At 54.1% G+C, this 19,511-nt stretch overlaps 1 protein-coding gene across 1 annotated transcript in view; it reads right to left on the minus strand.

Moving 5' to 3' along the window:
- MAP2K4 (mitogen-activated protein kinase kinase 4) overlaps positions 1 to 7,850 on the minus strand; it is a 93,632-nt gene extending 85,782 nt beyond the window's left edge. The window contains exon 1 of the mRNA XM_065852231.2: positions 7,573 to 7,850. Coding sequence (XP_065708303.1) covers positions 7,573 to 7,666 — 94 coding nt within the window. The 5' untranslated portion in view covers positions 7,667 to 7,850. The remainder of the gene's footprint in view (positions 1 to 7,572) is intronic.
- Positions 7,851 to 19,511: the final 11,661 nt, after the last annotated feature.

The raw sequence follows: 19,511 nt of genomic DNA on the forward strand, positions 1-19,511 counted from the left end.
AGTCAGGCACACTTACTAAGAAGTAAAAACACCGGGATTACAAGCAGGCAGGAAGCTCATTAGCTCCATTATGATGCTCTTCTAATTCACAAGATTATCGTACCCCAGAGTGCTCATTTCTTACACTTAGTACTGGCCAGCACAATCCAACTATGAGAATTTGCTTGATCCCTGACAAGCAAAAATACACACACAAATCAAAGACAAAAAAAAAAAAGAAAAAGAAGAAAAAGAACAACACACAGAAAAATAGGAGATGGAAGAACTAATCGAGCCCACTGCCCCCACCAATGACGTGCCAAAGGTAGCGTCTGGGGAGGCCACCCGAATGACCCTGGCAGCAAATTGTCCTGGGAGAGCCCGGGCTGTCCCGCAGCTCAGAGAGCTCCGTCCTGGGGGAACCAAGAGCTGTGGGGCCGCTCCGGCCTCAGACACCGGCACGGGGTCAGTGCCAGACAGGAGTTTGCGACAGGACCAGCTTCCCAGTGCTAGCAACTGATTAGGCTTAGGCTAGCTTAGTGGGCACAGGATTTAGGATAAGCATAAGCCCAGTGGTTTGATGAGACAGGGAGCAAAGCCAATCTGTTCTCCGCATGCCCCTGGGAAGGGCGTTCCCCCTCCTGCCACCCCAGCAGCATCGTCCCACCCCCCAGCAGCACCCAGCTCGGGGAGCTCTGCCCCTCGGGGGGACAGCTGGGCTGGGACAGGTCACAGGGCGAGGGGACGGGCACAGCCTCAGCAACGGAGATGCCTACAAGGAGAACAGAAGGGCTACGTTAAAGGTATATATATGTTAAAGGTACATGTATGTTCATGGTACATCTGTACCAGCACTCACAGCCATGACAAAGCTCGTGACACAGGAACAGCCCTTCAGAGGCTTCCATCCATGGTGCCACCTGCAGTAGCAGCTTTCCAGGCATCTTACACACAGTTTATACAAGCCCACCTAGTAAACCCCAGCAAGAGATTCGTAACAGAGATAACTTGTCCAACAACTCAGCGATCGTGCAAGGAGGTCAAGTGAGGATAGAAAACGGGGCGCAGAGTCACAGTGAAAATCACTTTGTCCTGTTCAGACAGTAAGAATCTCAAGTGCACACCAAAGAGGGCCCCAAGGCTGCGCAAACCCTTCCTGCAGCCCTGACCCAGGAGGAGGAGACGGAACACACCTCCCCTGGAATTTTGTGCTTTCCAGTGACTTCACCCCTAGGCACCTTCAGAATACCATAGAGTACTCTGTCACTGATTTTGATAATCAAATATTTTGATGTTTTTAACAGCCACCCAAGCATCCAAGCCAGTTGCCTACTGAGAGGGGTGAAGCTCAGAGCTGTTGTTTCAGACACCCTCCCAGCAGAAGTGCCATGGTCACCATGTGCATACAGAGGGAGAACGAACACGCGTCAACTGCTCCACCGTCAAAGCCTAGCAGAGACACAGCATTCAACCTGCCTACAGGCTGAAGTGAAGAAACACAGGTGAAGCATCTCTCACTAGGGGTTTAGTATGAGTTAAATACTGCACATTAATTAATCCAGGTATAGCAACACACCTTTGCAGAAGAAATAAATTTTTCAGTGCTCAACAATCATTAACCCACTGCTCACACATTCGTGCTGCTGTCAAACAAGCCTGCAACATAAAAAGAAATCTGAAGATCTAGAAGGCAAAGAAGAGTCCTTCGCAGGGAACACCAGCAGACTTGAATAACACAGCACAGGATTCACATCACTGAGGACATTGGCCAAGGGAGCAGCACAGTGACCGCACATGGAGACTGCTGGAGGGCTCCTCTGCCAGCACCCAACGACCAGAAACTGACCCAACCCATATTAAAAAGCAGCTTAAAAATGTAGTAAGTACTGGACCAATCGACTTAAAGACACAGATTCTCCTTGTCCTGGTTTTGTTAAAAAACAAGTTTCTCTTTTAGCGAATTTTGCCTGTCAGCTAAAGCCTTCATATTAGCTGCATTTTCCTGGAGAACCAGACACATGTTTGGTAAACCCAGCAACGGAATGAAAACTTATTGATAAGCACGGATGGACATCTCGCGAGAGGGGCAACGAGAAACTGGTGACCAACAAACTGATCAACTGTGTATAACATCCCATTCACGTGAATACTTCATATAAAAGTGGCAGATCACGAGGATCTCATCCCTTGTCCCTTCTGCTTATGGTCGACATTAGGAGAGGACCTTGCTGGTCGTCCCTGCGAACGGAGGCCAGTGAGAGACTGAATCCAGCTCCGGTTGGCTGCAGAGTCTGATCCAGGACTTTGGGTGCTGGCTCTGCAGTTGCTGAGACTTTCAAGATTGGTTTTGTATATTTTGTATTATTTTCTCTATTCTTATCAGTAGCATCAGTAAAACATCTTTAATTTTCCAACTCTCTTCTCTCTGCCCTTCTTCCCCTCCCAATCGCCTGTGCTGAGTGGGAAGGGGGAGAGGGAGGGGCAAAAGGGGGAAGTGGCGGGGAGAGGAGGTTGACAACACATCTGCCAGGGTTTGATTGTCACCCCGCAATTTAAACCTTCAACACTCCCAAACTGGTGTCTTTACAGGGACTGGGTTTCTCATTGTAGAAGTTGTTACAGTCCAACCAGAAATGACCAGGATCAACACAGGAATCCCCAAAACATTTGCTCATCCCTCCAAAGCAGGAGGTCAGACTGTACAATCATAATACTACTAATAATAATAACCATCCCCATCATCCACTCAGATCAGACTATCCACAGAAGAGCCCATGCCCCGAAGTGACCCCCCTGAGCCACACGGGAAAGGTCCAGCTGCCAAACTCGCGCAGGTTTTCCCCATCCTGCTGCGCAGCGCAGCCGTTCCTGCCTCCCCGAGCCGGGGCTGTCTCGGCACACAGCACCACAGCAGCACCAACACAGCTAAGGAGGCATTTGTAGCTGTGGTCAATACAACGTAGCCCGTTTCAAATGAAGTACGTGAGGTCAGGGAACATAACCAGCACCTTCGGAAAGCTGGTCCAGACCAGCACACTCCAGCCTTCGAGGGGACTCCAGAAGTGTCACAGTCATTTCAAGGTTTTTGTACCTTCTTTACAAACACCACTTTGGTGAAACATGGGTGGACATCTGCTGCCGGTTCCTGCCCCGCGGGGCAGAGCGCTGCACAAACACCCAACCACGCAGGTTCTTGCTTTTGTCCAGGTTTTCTTTCCAGCCTCCACCTGTTACAGCAGCCGCTCCTCCCATTGGGAAGCAGACCTCCAGCTTTTCTCTCTTTCAACTCGTATAAAATCTTACCAAACCTAAAACCAACAGAAGACATCTGACTTCAAAGGCAGCAATCACGTCCCGGCTGCACGATGCTAACAAGGTGTTTATGTTTGTTTGATCCAGGCAGAGCTTGCTGTGGTTACACAAGACTCCTGTAAGTAACACTTCACTGCACGCAGGCTGAGAAGGTGAATGCATTTCACCTGGGGACTCCTCAGCAAAATCAAGTTTGGGAAATAGAAATTTTCTTTCCTTTTTTTTTTTCTTCTTCTTCCTGGCAAAACCCACCTCTCTCACTGCATGGCCGGGCAACAGTGCGATTTCCACTCCTATGGGCTCCATTGAATCAGCATAAAATCACTGAAAAAGCCCTCCAGCCACTAACTAGTATTCTTGGGCTGGCCTTTTACCAGGAAAACAGACATATTAAGAATGTTGGTTGATTACAAGTAAACCAAAACAGAAAGCCGAAATGCAAAAAACATATGATTACATATAAATACAGCCCTACACGCACACGTGGACATGAAGACTCAAACACAGAGCAGCTATGGTCAGCCGTATCTTGGCAGAGATACTGTACAGGAATGAACCAGCAGGCACAAACAAACTGAAATATATTTGTTTGTTCACTGCACAACTATCTTTACCTTCCATGATAAATGCAAACGTGTCCAAGTAGAAACACACCCATCAGTCTGATCGCCCAGTGTCAGCTTGCACCAGTGGCACACATTAACACACCAGCTTTAGAATCCCACTGTGGGCAAGAGTAAGTGCAGTCACCTTCTAATTCCATTCAATCAGTTCCCACCCGCTGAAGATACGATTCACTTTGCCTACATTAGAACAGGTAATTAATACACAGTGACAGATAACACTTACATTACTGCCAGCTGAGGACAGGGATTAATTCTCCCCTCAGTCCCTCTCTTATCTTCTTCTTTTTTACCTTGTTTTCTTATCTACATCACATGTTTCATTTTACCTGGCCATTCATATGCTGCTTCATACCTAATCTGCTGCATGCTTGCTGCTCCCTTTGCTTCACAACCCTTCCACCTCTCCCATCTTCTTGTCCCCCAAACTCCCCTCCCTGGGGCTTCCTAACCAAACTGCCATGTTTACTGGGGCTTTTCTCCACCCATTATGCCCCTCTGCCCAGAGTGTTAAGTCTACCAACCCGCCTTTTGACAGTGCCCACACTGTGCCCCAGCAGACCCAATGTCTCAACACTGAGGCATCAACATCTCGTTGTTCTCCTCCCGCCGGCTCTGGGTCCAGCAGCACCTCCGGCAGTGAGACAAGAGCTGCTCGGGTCACTGCTCGCACTCACAGAGACAGCAACAGAAAGCAGAGGAGCATACAGCAGCCACAGCACCTCTTACCTAAGTCCCATACCAAGGATCATACTGGTCACAGCGATGTCCACACATTTCAAGTAATATTCTCCTTCTGACAGTGCTGCCTGAAGTAACTACGATCACCCCAAAGACACAGCAGAGGTTGCACACTGACACCAAATTCATCTGACCACGATGACTGACACAGACCAGTGCTCACCAATTCCGTCATCTGCCAAACATGAAGGATTCCTGACCTCTCTCAAAGCCCCCCAGAAGCTCTCCTCAACCAGGCAGAGAAAGACACAGGGCAGAGCTTCCTCGTACACAGGCAGAAACCCAACTCCAATATGTCACTCGTGTCCTGAACAGCACCCAAGGGCGAGAGCGGGACTCTGCTTCGCCTCTTGATGCTCTCAGACTACCAGCCCTCAGCAACCTCCCTGCCCAGGTTCCTCACCTCATACCCACAGAGGACACTAACCAGATACGGACCTTCTCCGATTGTTGCTGACAGCGATGGACAATGGACGGCTGTCTGGAGGCGCAGCCACGGCCCCTCAGTGGCAGCAGCGGCTGAAGGCACGGGAGCCGTCCTGCTCCACCGCCTCCCTTGCAGCACCGGTTGCACGAGCCAGGTCAGACAGTGTTTCTCGCTGAAAGTTCACTGAGCAAAACTTTTTTTTCTTCTTAATATAACTACCTGTTTCCAGCTTAATGACTTCCCTGCTCCACCTCACCACACTGATTAAATCAACACTGAAGCAGTCCTACCTACTTCTCTTCCCACCCAGAAACGCTTCCCGGCACCTCCCCTGCACCAACGCTTGCCTGACCCCACCACAAGCAAACACTGCGTGCTCGAACTGCGGAAAACTCACCGCTTTTTGGTGGGCTTGCTTTGCGACAGCTCGCCTGGCGTCAGCAGGACACATGCTGGGGCAAAGCCACCGTGGACCTGCCCCAGCAACCTGCAGACACCTCCAGCCCTTCCCATCCTGCCCAGACCCCGGGCTCTGCGCAGGCGGTTGCATGGCAGCAGCAGATCCCAGCCGAATGCCGTCCTCCCGGGATGGAGCTTCTCGCTGGCTGCAGGACCCTGCCTCAGCACCACTGCCCACAGCAACCTGCTCACCTGTTGCCTGACAAAAAAGAAACACCCTAACACCAGCTTTCACCACCAGCACTTGTACATCAAGCTGGCCCTATTGTCCTGAATCCATATCTAAATAGGTGCTTTAAACTAACTACAACAGAAACAATGGTCCTTCCTCTGCCTGGAGAAAGGTTGCAGATGGTACATCATCACAAGTTTATAGGGCATCACAGGCTCTTGAATCCCGGCACAAATCCAACTCTCAGCCCTGAAGATACACAGGATTCACGGAAACAGTTCATAAATGTGAAAAACATGGGCCAGGTGGAAGCATGAGGGGCAAGAGGGAGAGCTCTAACTGCAATGCAACAAGGGTTTTCTTGTCTTAGTGCAACCGCTTTGGCACATCACAGTCAAGTTTTTAATCCATGTACTCGATTTACAAGGTTTGGGATTCTGTTTTTTGAAACACACTGCAAACATGGGTAACACCACCTCCCCAGGCCCAGCAGGCACCCACTCCTGCATCCAGCGAACACGAGAGCTTCACACGGGAGAAGCTCCAAACTGCAAAACTTCACCTTTTTTTCCAAGTCTACCAAATTCTTAGTTTATATCACCATGAACAGGGCCCCGTCAGCCTCACCAAGCCCGTCCTAGCAGGACGGAACAGAAAGTATAGCAAAGAACTTTGACAAACGTTATTTGCTGAGAGCTCCTGTACCTCTCTCACAGAAAGAGTGACCTTTCCTTCTTCTAATGAAAAAAAACAAAGAGTTCCCAAAACAGGGCAAACAAACAGCTTCTTTAGTATTATCACCCCTGTATCAAATGGAAAAAAAAATAAACCAGTACTGGGTCACCTCAGCCTAATGAAGCCTAAAATGTTGCCCAAGCAGAGAGCATTTTTCAGTGGTCGAACTTTAAAGGAAAAACTCCAACGGTGTTTGCTGTGGCTTTTCCGAAAAATAAATATCCACTGCTTTTGCAAGACTGCTCAACCATCAACAAGTGCAGGCGGGAAACCGGCAACACGGCCCCACCGCACCACGGTGCATTCCCATCACAATAAAAGAAAACTGAACCAGAAGTTCAGCGCTGAACTGCTTTTACTTCACCATCTACCTTGAGACAATCACACAAACGGCCGCCGAGGGACGGCAGCCGTCCTGCCGCAGGCCCGGGCGCTCCGCAGCCGCGGGGCTCCGGCCGGGCCCGCAGAGCCGCCCCCGGGACGCTGCTGCCCGCGGCCTGCGCGGGCACCGGGGAGGCCGCAAAACCGTCGCCGACTGCAAGAGGCCGCGTCCAGCGGCCTTTGTCCCGCCCCGCGGGTCCCTCCTGCCGCCCGGGGCAGCGCAGCCCCCGCCGCGGGGAGCGCTCCGGGCAGCCCCGCGCCCCTCGGCAGCACCGGGCGCAGCACCGCGGCGGGCAGGGCCGCGCTGGCTCCCGGGGAGCCCGCCGGGCGCGGCGGGAGGCGGCACTGCAGGGAGCGGCGGGGCAGGCCCGGAGCGGGGCCCGGCCGGGCTGAGCCCCCCACCGCCGGCACCGCGGGGGCCGCCCCGAGGGGCCGGGACGCGCGTCTCCCGCGGGCAGCGCCGCTCCGGACGGCGGGCACGGCCGCGCCCTGGCGGGCTCCCGAGAGCCGCGGCCCGCCCGGGGCTGGGGCCCAGCGCGGGGGGCACGGGCCGGCCGGCCCCGCCAGCCACCCCCCGGCCGGGGGTTCGCCCCCAGGAGCGGCGCCCCGGGCAAGGCGAGCCCCGCGGCGGGCACGGCGTTCCCGGAGCCCGGCCCGGCCCGCCAAGGCCTAGCGCGGGGCGCGCCGCCCGGCCCGGAAGGCGCGGCCGGGTCGCGGCGGCCCAGCGCGGGGCTGCTGCTTACCCTGCATGCTGCTGGCGGCGGCGTGCGCCTGCGGGCCGCCCGGGCCCGGCCCGCTCCCGCCGCCGGAGCCGCTGTTGGAGCTGGGAGTCGCCATTGTGTGCGCGGAGAGGGAGCAGCGCGGCGGCTGCAATGCAGCAGGGACCCTCCCAGGCAGGACACCTAGAGCCCCGCCGCCGTATAGCAGCCGCAGCCGCCCCGTCCGCCCCCGGGCTGGGGCCGCCGCTTAACCCCTCCCAGGCGGGGCGCCCGCAGCCCCGCGCCCTGCGGCACCGCTGCGGCGGGACGGGAACCGCGCTGCCTCCCGCGGGGAGGGGGGAGGGCCCGCAGCCCCCCGGGGCCGCGCTCGGCCGGGGCTCCGCCAGAGCCCTGCGCGTTCCCGCTGTCCGCAGCCCGGTGCCCGCAGCCCCGCTCCTGCTTCCTCCGGCGGGAGGGGCAGCGCCTGCGCCCGCAGCCCCCCCGGGCCCCCGCGCCGCCATGCGTGTCCCGCACGTTTTGCCCCGGCAGCCCCCGAGCTGCTCTGCTCCGCTCCCACCTTTGTGCTCGGGGAGGCGTCCTGGGGGCTCGCAGTTGGTCCGAGCAGTTTTATCGATTTCTCAGCTTCACCCAAGGCCTTTCCTCCCACACAAGCAGCTACTTGCAAGCTTCTCATGCTCTCCCTGAGACCTCTTCCCTGCCCACCACAGGGCACAACTTCTTCCTGTGTTTTCCTTGATGCCCAGTGCATCATCCCCTTTCTGCCACCATCAGCCTCCTCCAGATTTTCTTTCCTCCCTTAGCCTCTGCTGTTCACTCCAGCATATTGTTTCTTATCCTACCTTTAACTCCAGCAAACTCACAGGCTTAGTTCCAGGAGCAGCACATGCCGAGAATCAGAGCACTGAAATGGGTCTCTCAGAGACACGGGCTCTCTCTCCAGCATGACTTGGGCAAGACCCTTCACCTACAAGTCCTTGTTTCCTTGTGTAACACAAATAATACTGACCTCTCTTACGAATGGAGATCAACGGATGAAAGACCTGGACACCCAAGTGTCAGCAGCACACGGACTCTCTGTGCTCCTCCCTTGCCCAAGCTGCTCATGAAGGTGGTGGTACAGCAAACACCGCAAGCCCTGAACATGCATTGGATGTGTTTTGGGATCTGATCCCTTGAGTTTGAATCAGCTATGTAGTAGTCAAACTCCTAAGTGGTATCTGAACCCGTTTCATAATTGTCGGAGTGCTGAAGAATTTTGGATAAACCTTGTTTCTAGCTGTTTTTTCTGTCAAACAGTTCTGGTCAGAATAAAGTCTGCTTGGATCTTGTTGCCTGTCTAAATTGACTTTTGCGGTGCCTCTGTGACATTCCCCTTCTTGCCTCCATCTTTTTTCTTCTTCCTCCCCCAGCTCAGCTTGTGTTTATTCATCTCACCTTGTGCTGATGCCAAGATTTTCTTCTTGTGCTTCGACCTTGAGAAAGGCTCTCCTCCTGTGTAAAGTGTTCTGGTTTCTGTGCTCAGCTGCCTGTGGGGTCAGGCAGATGGGCTGAGACCCAAGCAGGAACCCCTGGGTTGCAGCAGGAGCCCAACCTTCCGCCCAAACCTGCTGCCCAGTGAGTGCTGCACTCTTAGCGGTGCTCGCTTTTGTCGGGAGGTGGGAGAAGGTATAGCTGCTCCTGAACATCTGCCTCTTTCTGCTCTATCTTCCCAGCTCCTACCAGGCCACCAAAGCCATCTTCCTCCCTGTCAGGGGTGCAGCCTTCCTTCGCCTTGGGCAGCAGTGTCACCTCCTCACGCGCTCAGGTCAGAATCCAAATAACCTCTTTGCTGGGTATGAACTTAAGATGCCACTCTACGCTGTCCCACCCTGGCCTGTGCTCTCTCTGGAGACATTGCTGACTCTTTCAAAGCTGCAGACAGTCCATCCCCTCCACCACCTTGGCTAGAGAAGGAGCGGGAAGCACTGTCACCCAGAGCTTCCCACAGGAAATGTGGTAAGTGTGAACGTGGTAAGTGTGGCCACCACGGGTGGTGACCACCAGTGCCAGAGCCTGAAGCACCGGCCACAGCCCCCACAGCAGGCAGCAGCGCAAGCGCACGAATCCAGGTGAAGGTGCACCTTTATCCTGCCCCGCTGCGGGACACCTCACTGCCTGGCACAAAGCAGGATCCCAACCCTATATCTTCACCAACGACAGCTGCTCTGCAAGGAAAAGGCATCACAGGAGTGGAGCAGAACACGGTGGATGAACAGTGGCCTCAGCAGCAAGAGCCCAGGCCTGAGCAAGGACAGGGCCCATGGCGATGACCAGGCTCAGCCTGGGTTCCAGACAACTCTACTGCAATGAGCCAGGTCTAAGGTTAAGTCAAGTTGCCAGTCAGGGTCTGGCTCATGGCCCCAGGACATGCTCAGGCACAGCAGCAACACAGCTTAGATAGGAACCGAAGTAAAACCTTTGGCTGAAAAGTATCTCCTAAAGACAAGAGCAGAGTGGTTTCTTATCCCCTGCCCCCAGGTTTCTTCCAGCTTTTTTTGAAAGTGCTCCAAAACCACCTGATGCTTATTAAACCACTTGCTCTTACCAGCAAACTCACTTTAAATGCTGAGAGTTAAGCTCCTGGGGAGAGGCTGCAGTCCAGGTCCTGACACAAAAGACATTCCTCCTGCTAGTTCCACAACATTCATTTCTCATCCCTCTCTTGCTTAAGCCTTCTCTTCTGCCTTAAACAGGAGCACAGGTCCAAAGCTGGTGTCCTGCAGCCTGTGACACAGAAAGCCAGTTCTAGCTGGCAAACGCTGGCAGAAGCTCACAGCTGGCTGCCGCCTCTGTTTGTGCCCCCTGCGTGTGGTTTGATTACAAATGGGTAAAATCCTAGTTTATCCTACTCGCCCTGCATATCTGGGGGGATGAACAATGCCTGTCCTGACAGATGTTTGTGGAACCTGTTCTTTAAGATCTCCAGTGACGGAGGTTGCGCCATCCCCCAGCAATCTGGTTTGGCACGCTTCTGTCCCGACATTGTCAGAAAGCCTAACTTAGGCTTTTTTTGTCTGAGCTCAAATCCTTTATATCCTGTCCTGTTTGTTATGGCCATGACCTTCTTTGAAATGACCTCTTAGGCACTTGATGACTATAGTGTTCCCCTTCACCTTCTTGCTCTGGCTTGCTTTGCTACAGACTTCATCATCTTGATTCTTTCAGCCTTTTTTGTGTGTTTTCTGTGCCTTCCAGCATCCTCACTGACCTCTTTTGACTTTTTTTTTTCCTGTTGATCTGTATTTTTTGAAGTGTGGTGTCCCCAGACAGGCATTTTACTCCAGTTTGTCTTGGAGGTCACACTGCTGGCTCGCATGCCCCAGGGTGGTATTTGCCTTTTCCATTTCTGGTGGTGGTCAGTTTGCTCCCCATTATACCTCAAACTCTTTTTTTGAAAAGCTGCATCCGCCCAGTTCTCCCTCACTGGTATGTGTGTTGCTCGCTGCTCACAAAGGTAACGCTCCAAGTTGTACCTGTTGAATTTTGCACATTTCTTCCATTTGTCAGTCTTGTGTTGAATCCTATTGATTGTACTGCCCTTCACAGCCCAGAGTAATTTGCAGGTTTAATAAGGCACTCAGGGGTGTTAATTATCCAGGCCAACGGAAGTCATTAAAAAGATCTGACATCAGAATGGACCTCTGCAAAAATCCCTTCAGCATGTCCTTCCGTTTTGACAACCACTGGTAATTGGCTCTTGAGGTAGAGTTTTTGCACTCACTGTGTAGTATTATAAGAGAGGGTCAGGTCAGCCAGCGTTAAAAACCTTCCTAAAGTCAACATATATGGCATCTGTTGCTTTTCACTTTACGCCTGAAGAACTGTGCCGTGGCGGGGCAGCAGTCTGGTTTGCCAGGTCTGCTCCTGGTGCGTCTGCGGCGGCTGTGGTCCCTCCCCGGCTGTGCTCCAGACCCACGGAAGTGCCTTGTTCAAGAACTTGTTCAAGAAGTTTTCTGGGAATTGAGAAGGACTTCAAAACAGGACTGAAGAAAGCTGACAAAGCACAAATGAGATTGATTTAGATGAGCTCTATAAAACTAATGGGGTAGGAAGAAAGTTGTTAATGCAGGATTATAGTAAGGACAAGGAGGAGGTCAATCTGTCAAACACTTCAGCTGTGTGTCCCCTGAAGTTAGTAAATCAGTGAACATGGGGCTCCTCTCCTTCTCAGCAAGGTGGGCTCCATCCTGCCCTGTGGCACCTCACCCACTGGTTACAGCAACTCAAACCAAAACCCTTTTGGTGATGCCAGCTCTGTAACTATGTATTTATCTCCAGGTGTCCCTATTTGAATGGCAGCCAAGGTCCTGGGGCCAGGAGCACACCAAAGCCCCTAAGCCCTTCACCTGTCCAACTGGAGCACCTGAACCAGTTTTCGTCTGATCAAAACCAATCTGTGGTCATTCATGGCAGCATCATCGGTATCCACCAGGATGAGTGCTATGATGGAGCAGGTCACTGGGATAGGTGACTGTGGCAAGATTTCAGTAACATCTCTGCTACAGGCTCTTGGGAAACAGCCTGGCTCTCCTGATATCACAGCCTGGCTGCTGGGTCTGTCTCTGCAGGACTCATTCGGAAACCTCTGCCCTTTACAGTTGCGTTGCTGAACTGAAGACAAGCTTGTTTTTCTGTGTGCTAAGTAGCAAACTGCAGAGATGTTAAGGATCTGCTGGAGGGCAGGAAGGCTCTGCAGAGGGATCTGACCAACTGGATCAGTGGGCTGAGGGCCATTTTCTGAGGTTCAACAAGGCCAAGTGCCGGGTCCTGCACCTGGGTCACAACAACCCCATGAACGCTGCAGGCTGGGGAAGAGCGGCTGGAAAGTGCCCGGTGGAAAAGGACCTGGGGGTGTTGGTGACAGCGGCTGAACGTGAGCCAGCGTGTGCCCAGGTGGCCAAGAGGCCACCAGCATCCTGGCTGGGACCAGCACTGGTGTGGCCAGCAGGCCCAGGGCAGTGACTGTCCCTGCGCTGGGCACTGGGGAGGCCAAACCGCCAATCCTGGGGCAGTTCTGGGCCCCTCACGCCAAGAAAGGACTTGAGGTGCTGGAGTGAGTTGAGAGAAGGGAACGGAGCTGGTGAGGGGCTGGAGCACAAGTGTGATGGGAGCAGCTGAGGGACCTGGGGGGTTCAGCTGGAGAACAGGAGCTGAGGGGAGACCTTCTGATCTCTGAACTGCCTGAAAGGAGCTTGGAGCCAGGGGGGTCGGGCTCTGCTCCCCAGGAACAAGCGCCAGGAGCAGAGGAAACGGCCTCAAGTTGCGCCAGGGGAGGCTGAGGTTGGATTTAGGAACAATTTCTTTCCCAAAGGGCTGTGGGGCATTGGAACAGGCTGCCCAGGGCAGTGCTGGAGTCACCAGCCCTGGAGGGTTTAAAAGACGTGTAGATGAGACTCTTAGGGACATGGGTTAGTGCCAGAGTTAGTTTATGGCTGGACTAGATGATCCTGAGGGTCTCTTCTAAACAAAATGGTAATATAATAAATTATACTCAAGGATAGTAAATGTTCTTGGCCTCCCCCTATGGGAGAAAGCAGTACTGCTGGAGACTCAGGCAGAGCCTCCTCTGCCCATGGAGAGGGGGTCATTGTAGGAAATGCTCATGGTAGTTGGTAAAGCTTACAAGTGAACGGCCTCCACCTTTTCTTTGCAGTAAGTACACCAAACACTAAAAATCCTTTCTCTTTCTAAAACGCACACTACAGCTGCTTTGCTTTTGAATTTGAGCAGCAAAGAACAAGACAGATCCAGGTGCCACAGCTGGTAAAGCCAATCCCCTCTTTCCCACCCTGTCCTCACAAGAGGCAGACAAGCCTTTCGCCCCCTCCTGCTCTTGTGTCACTGAACTTTGCTCACTCTCAGGGCTGCCAAACTGCCGTCTCTCCCCAGTGCCCCAGAGATGCTGCTTTCTGCAGCAGAAATCCCGTGCGCCCTGCGGCTGCCGCCTGTCCCGCTGCCGCTCTCCCTGCCGCCACCCGTCCCTCCCAGCCGCTCTCCGCAAGCCGCGGGCTCCTCCAGCCCGGCAGCCCTGTTGTGGCAAACAGCAGCACAGGAGCCACGTGAGCTGCACAGGTTTGCACAGTAACTTGTGACCGGACAGATGAGAGTACATCGCAGTTGAGTTTTATTTGAGCAAGATCAGCTAATACAGTTGGACAAAATGGATGGTAATTCATTATTTCGTTTCCCACACAAAGAAGAGCTGGTGCGCCCGGAAAGCTTCCCTGCTTTTGTTTTCCTATTATATAAATTACTCTAATGAAAGACATGCTGCCTCTTACATTCTTCTCTCTTACTCTTATTAACACCACTGTTACTTTTTAATCCTTGACATTCTGTTTTTCAGCCTGACATACATTCCTCCCTTAGCAAATACATCCAAAAGTCTATGCTGGACCTGGAAATGAAGCATGAAAACAAATGTATCTTGCACTATCCACAGGGCTGGCTCAAGCCGCTGCTTCCCTTCCTGCTTGTTGTTTCAAACAGCTGGATTATTTCAGGCGCACACCAGCACCCAGAGCTCCTGACTAGAGCATGGGACTGAAGGTCTGGGGACAGAGGTCCCACCACACAGACGGACATCACCGGGTGCCCTCCAGTCAGGTTGTGCCTCCTTACAAAACCCGAGTGAGGAGTTTGGTGCAGTTCGTGGTGCCGTAGCGAGAGCCCGTAGCTCTGTGGCGACCTGCTGAGGAACTGCAGGAATGTTGGGACTGTTGCTCTTGCTAATCCTTGCTTCAAGGTTGGTTTAATAAGAAAAGAATAAAATGTATGTATGCTGCTGGAGTTTCCAAGCTTTTATTTAGGCATTTGCAGTCCCTTTCCAGAGCGGCTGTGAGCAGGGAAGTCGCACTCTTAAGGGCACCTGCAGAGAGTGGTTTCATTTTCCTGGGCTTTGGGATGGGAATGCGAATCAATTTAAATGTCGTGAGGGATTTAGTTATCGTGAGCGTGGCCTGCTATTCTGACTGCAGCTGCCAGCAGTTGTTCAATGGAACACAATTATTATGAACCATAAAGCCTGCTCAGTGGAGCTGTAACAATGGCAGCCATTTACAAAGAGAGCTCTTCTCCGTGACTTTCTCTGCAGTAATTCCATCTCTTGTAACCTGCTCAAGGAAAGACCAAGTTAAAAATGACAGGACACGATGAGCATTAATGATCTGCACAAATGTGGACACATTCACGTTCTCTGCATAATATTTCAGCAAGACCTAATTATGTTGGGGGCCAAAGGGGCTGCATTACGCTGTTACTGAAATCAGTGGCAGAAATAATCTGACAGGGACTTGGGTTTGGTAGATGGATATGGTAGATACAGCATTTCTAAAGGGCCCACTTTCGGTCCATCACTAATTATCACTTTTGATCATAAATGGACAGTGAATGATAAGGCAGTACTATTTTTCTGACTAATACTCTTTTTGTTCTCCGGACAACACAAAAGACTGAATTTCTTCTTAAATACTAAACTAATCCTAGACCATTGAGCCATTACAAAATTTTCCATTGAAATCCCAGTCTCTTGGCAAGGAAAAGAAAGAAGTCTGCTCTTATCCCTGACTCACTATGCCTGCCCTACACTCCTGGTTCTTCAACATCAACAAATTTCCAAGCCCTAGCATAGCTGTGACACCCAGTGCCACCTCTGTTCATGGTCTTTAGGAGGCACAAAATGCTTGAGACAAGTCCACTGGGAACCCTTGGAGCTGGCACTCTTGCTGCTTTCTGGAGGCCTTTCTGGTGATGGTTCCTCCTCTTCTCTTATGCCAGCTCTCAGTTGGCTTAGTTATATCTATGGTAGAGAAAAAAACCTGTTTCAGATACCTACTGCCAAAGCTTTGACCATAAAAACATGGCTCTCACACATAGGTTGGATGTGGAGGTGGGCTCACAATGTCCTTTGCAACTAAACAGGATGGTTCTTGACTGTGCAGACAGACTGCACAGAAACTGTGGGAACCTTACATTTCGTAGCTGGTTTTGACACGGACTGCAAGATTTGCAGTAGTTCCTCATTTTTGCCTTGGCTAGGCTGAAAAATGAATCTCTAGTATTGCATAGTCCTGCCTGCCCTCTGAGGTTTCGCTCAGAACAGCAGTAACACTTCATCCCTGCCTGACAGTGTCACCACAAGTGGGTTGATCTGCAGCTGCAGTGCCAGCCGCAGCTGTTCCCACCACCCCCCAGGAACACTCTGAGCTCGTAGAACCACAGAGTGTCCCAGGTTGGAAGGGACCCCCAAGGATCATGGAGTCCAGCTCCTGTCCCTGCACAGGACCCCCCACAGGTCACCCCGTGTGTCTGAGGACGTTGTCCAGTCTCTCCTTGAACACTGTCAGGTTGGGGCTGTGACCCCTCCCTGGGAGCCTGTTCAGTGTCCAGCACCTCTGGGTGAAGAACCTTTTCCTCATGTCCACTGACCCTCCCTGGCACATCTTCTGCCGTTCCCTGGGCTCTGTCACTGTCACAGAGAAGAGCTCAGCCCTGCCCCTCCTGCTCCTGCTGAGGAACCTGCAGCCCATGAGCTCTGCCCTCAGTCTGCTCTGCTCCAGCTGAGCAAACCCAGGCACTTCAGCTTCTCCTCATCCGGCTTCCCCTCCAAACCCTTCGCCAAGTTCATGTTCCTCCTCTGGACACTCTCCAGCAGCTTTATCTCCTTTTCTCCGGTGTCCCCAGCCCTGCACACAGTGAATGCTGCAGGTGAGGCCGCCCCAGCGCAGAGCGGAGCGGGACAATCCCCCCCTGCCCGGCTGGCTGTGCTGTGCTGGATGCACCGGGACACGGGGCCCTCTTGGTTCCAGGGACACAGGTGGCTCATGTTCAACTTGCCACTGACAAGAACCCCCAGGTCCCTCTCTGCTAAGCTGCTCTCCAGCATCTTGTCCCCCAGTCTGTTTGTACAGTTGAGGTTGCCATGTCCCAGGTGCACTTGCCCATGTTAATCTTCATGTGGTTGGTTGCGCTGGGGCAACTGCCTCCCGGTAGCGCCGGCCAGGTGGCCAGTGGCACTCGCCCTGAGCAATGGGGGCCAGAAAACAGGGAAGCAGGAGCTGTACTGGTTTCACTGGGTACCAGGCCGTTCTGGTAAAAAAGCAACAGCTTTCCTCAGCTAATCCAGGCAGCCCTGCGTGAGCCCCGAGTCAGTATAAAAACTAACTGAAGGGAATCAGACAGAGCTCCTTAGAAATGCATGGGGAGGAAAACACAGTGTGGACCCTTCACTTGGATTGTTGTTTTCTGGAAGACGGCCTTTAAAAACCAGAAGAACATCCCGGAACAATCTCCAGACCCAAGGACCCGGGGCAGCTGATTTCTGCCCTCAAATTCTGGCTCCATCCTTCCAGGTCAAACTGGCAGTTTCTCCAACCACCGCGTGTGGTTTTCGGCTCCAGAGAAGGACGAGTATTTCCTTCCCAGCTCCATCAGCAAAGCAGTGCCACACGCGGATTCACGTGCGCAAACTGTCACAGGAACGTTCTTGACCCCAGGTTTCCTGTATCAGAGTCTCAGAGGTTTGCGCTTTAAAAAGATACTTTAATTAGGAGATAAAAAACAACTTAAAAGGTACAGCACAGAAACAGTCCAGGCTGGGGGCCTCTCCGGCGAAAGAGCCTTGGGCTTTTAAAGCCCTTTCTCTACGAAAGCCTCTCAGAAATGGTGGTCGGGAGCAGGGAGGACGGCCGGGGCGCTGGGAGAGGTGAAGCGCAGTAGGGCACTTTCCTCGGGATCGCCAGAAATAACTGCGTAACCTCAAAGCAATTGTAGTCTGGAGAAGGACAGACAGACAGACAGACGGGATCCTGAAAGAGAGGGAAGTGTTGTCAGAAAATGGGTCACAACCCAGGGTGTCGATCATGAGCAAGGAAAGCATGGCAAAGCCGCCCTCGTGCCACGGTCCCGTGGGACATCACGGGCACCGTGGAAGAGGCTCGGTCGTGGGGCTGAGCACCAGGTCCCAGGAGCTGGTCTGTCACGGGGCGTCCCACGGGCTGCCTTCCCCATCTGGGATGGACCATATCTGGGGGTTATGGGCTTCTCTACCAACAACAGACTTCTCATTGACCCAAACTGTGCGGACATCAGCAACTCATTGTTCTGAATAAAAGGGATCCGGGGGAGAGAAAACATGGGGTTCAGCGTCGTTCAAAATGCAATGCATTCCCTCGGAATGACGTCTCCAGCCAGATCTGCCTGTCTCCACCGGCAAAGCAAATCCCCACTCCAAAAGCCACGGAGCTGCCCTCAAGCCAGCGCTTCTGGACTCTCCATTCTCCTTTCACCGTCTCCCCAAACCGTTCCCTGGCTCCTTCACCCACACCGGGGCCACCGGCACCACGTGCCGCTCGTGCCGCTCTCGCCTCTGCAGCTCCCGCAGCTGCTGCAGCTCCAGCCGGCGCTGCGCCAGCAGCTCTGCCCGATCCCGCGCCGTGTCCTGCCGCTCCTGCCGCAGCTGAGCCGCCAGCTGCTCGTCCTGCGCCCGCAGCGTCTGCACCTGCTGCCCCTAGTTCTCCTTCGTTATGTTCGCTGAGGTCCTGCCCAGAGAGCACACGGGGATTTAGCAGCAGATGGGTGTTGCTGTGGGCGTGGGGAAACTGAGGCAGGGGCCGCTTCGCTCTCTGCGTTCTGAGCCCTGAGCCCTCTGCTGCTGCCCAGTGCGGTGCCCTGGTTGGGACGTGCTGGCAAAGGGACAGGCCCCTCCTCTTGTCACCCACCCAGGGCTGGATTTGGGCCGCGCCCCAGCGCTGTCCCCCCAGGGGAGATGGACGGGGCTGTGGGCAAGGCCCTGCCGGAGGAGGGGAGCACAGCCCAGAGCCCGGTACCTGTGGCTGCTCTCCTGGACATCCAGGTGCTCCTGGTGCTGCCGCTGGGCACTCTCCAATAACAGTTTCTGCCGCGCCCGCTCCTCCTCCAGCATCCGGCCCTGCCGGGACCGGGGAGAAGGTTCTTGTGCTGCCCCGGGGACAGAACCCCCACAGCAGCACTCGGTGGCCGTTGCTGGCATCTCTGCACAGGGAGGTTCCTGCTCTCTGCTGTCACCCTGATGCCCTTTGGAGCAGACCTGGCCCCTTCTGCTCCCCCTGGGTCACCCGTGGGCCCCATCCAGCAAGCGCTGGGGCTCACCTGGCTCTCCAGCTCTGCCACACGGGCCTGGGCGCTCAGCAGCTCTGCCCGACAGTCGGATGCTGCTGGGGAGGCGGCCAGCTGGCTGCAGGCACAAAGCACCCGATGCGGTCAAGCCGAGGAGGCCACGAAAGACAAGATCCCTCCCCAGCGCCAGTGCCTGCCTCGCAGGCGAAAGGCAGGATTCAGCCTTTTGGCTGCCGAGGGAGCAGAGACCCCAACAGCTCCGTCCCTGGTGCTCCCCTGGCTGCATCCGCCCCCTTCCCCGGGCACCCCCAGCTCACACCCCCTGCCCACCGCTCCAGGCACGGGGGCTGCAATTCCCTTCTGAGCCCCATTGGGACGGCACAAGTCTGAACCTGCAGCTGTGCCAGCTCCGCTGGAGGAGGTGGTTTGTCTGGAACCAGGAGAAATGAAGGGGAGTGAAGGCAGGATCAAGGAGCAGGGGGAACTCGTGGAGCTGTGTCCATCCAGGACAGCTCCACGGCACGCGGGGCAGTGTGTGCCATCCTGGGCACAGCTGGAAACACGGCCCAGAGCTGGGATGGGACTGTGAGCTGGCCCAACGGGACACAGACCACCCCCACCGCCATCGTAGGTAAAGGCACAGGAGCCACGCTCTCTGTGCACAGCAAAAGATGCTATCAGCCACTGCCTGAAGGGCGCTGGTACCTGAGAAGGGGGCCTCAAAGGGCGGAAACTCTCCCTCCTCAGGGGGTGCACCACCCGCACCCCGAGGGTGGCTCGCACCACAACCCGTTCCCCCTTCTCCCTGGCGGTACCAGGCGCGGCCTCAG

The sequence above is a fragment of the Patagioenas fasciata genome, chromosome 18, assembly GCF_037038585.1.
Source record: "Patagioenas fasciata isolate bPatFas1 chromosome 18, bPatFas1.hap1, whole genome shotgun sequence".
Classification (NCBI taxonomy): domain Eukaryota; kingdom Metazoa; phylum Chordata; class Aves; order Columbiformes; family Columbidae; genus Patagioenas; species Patagioenas fasciata.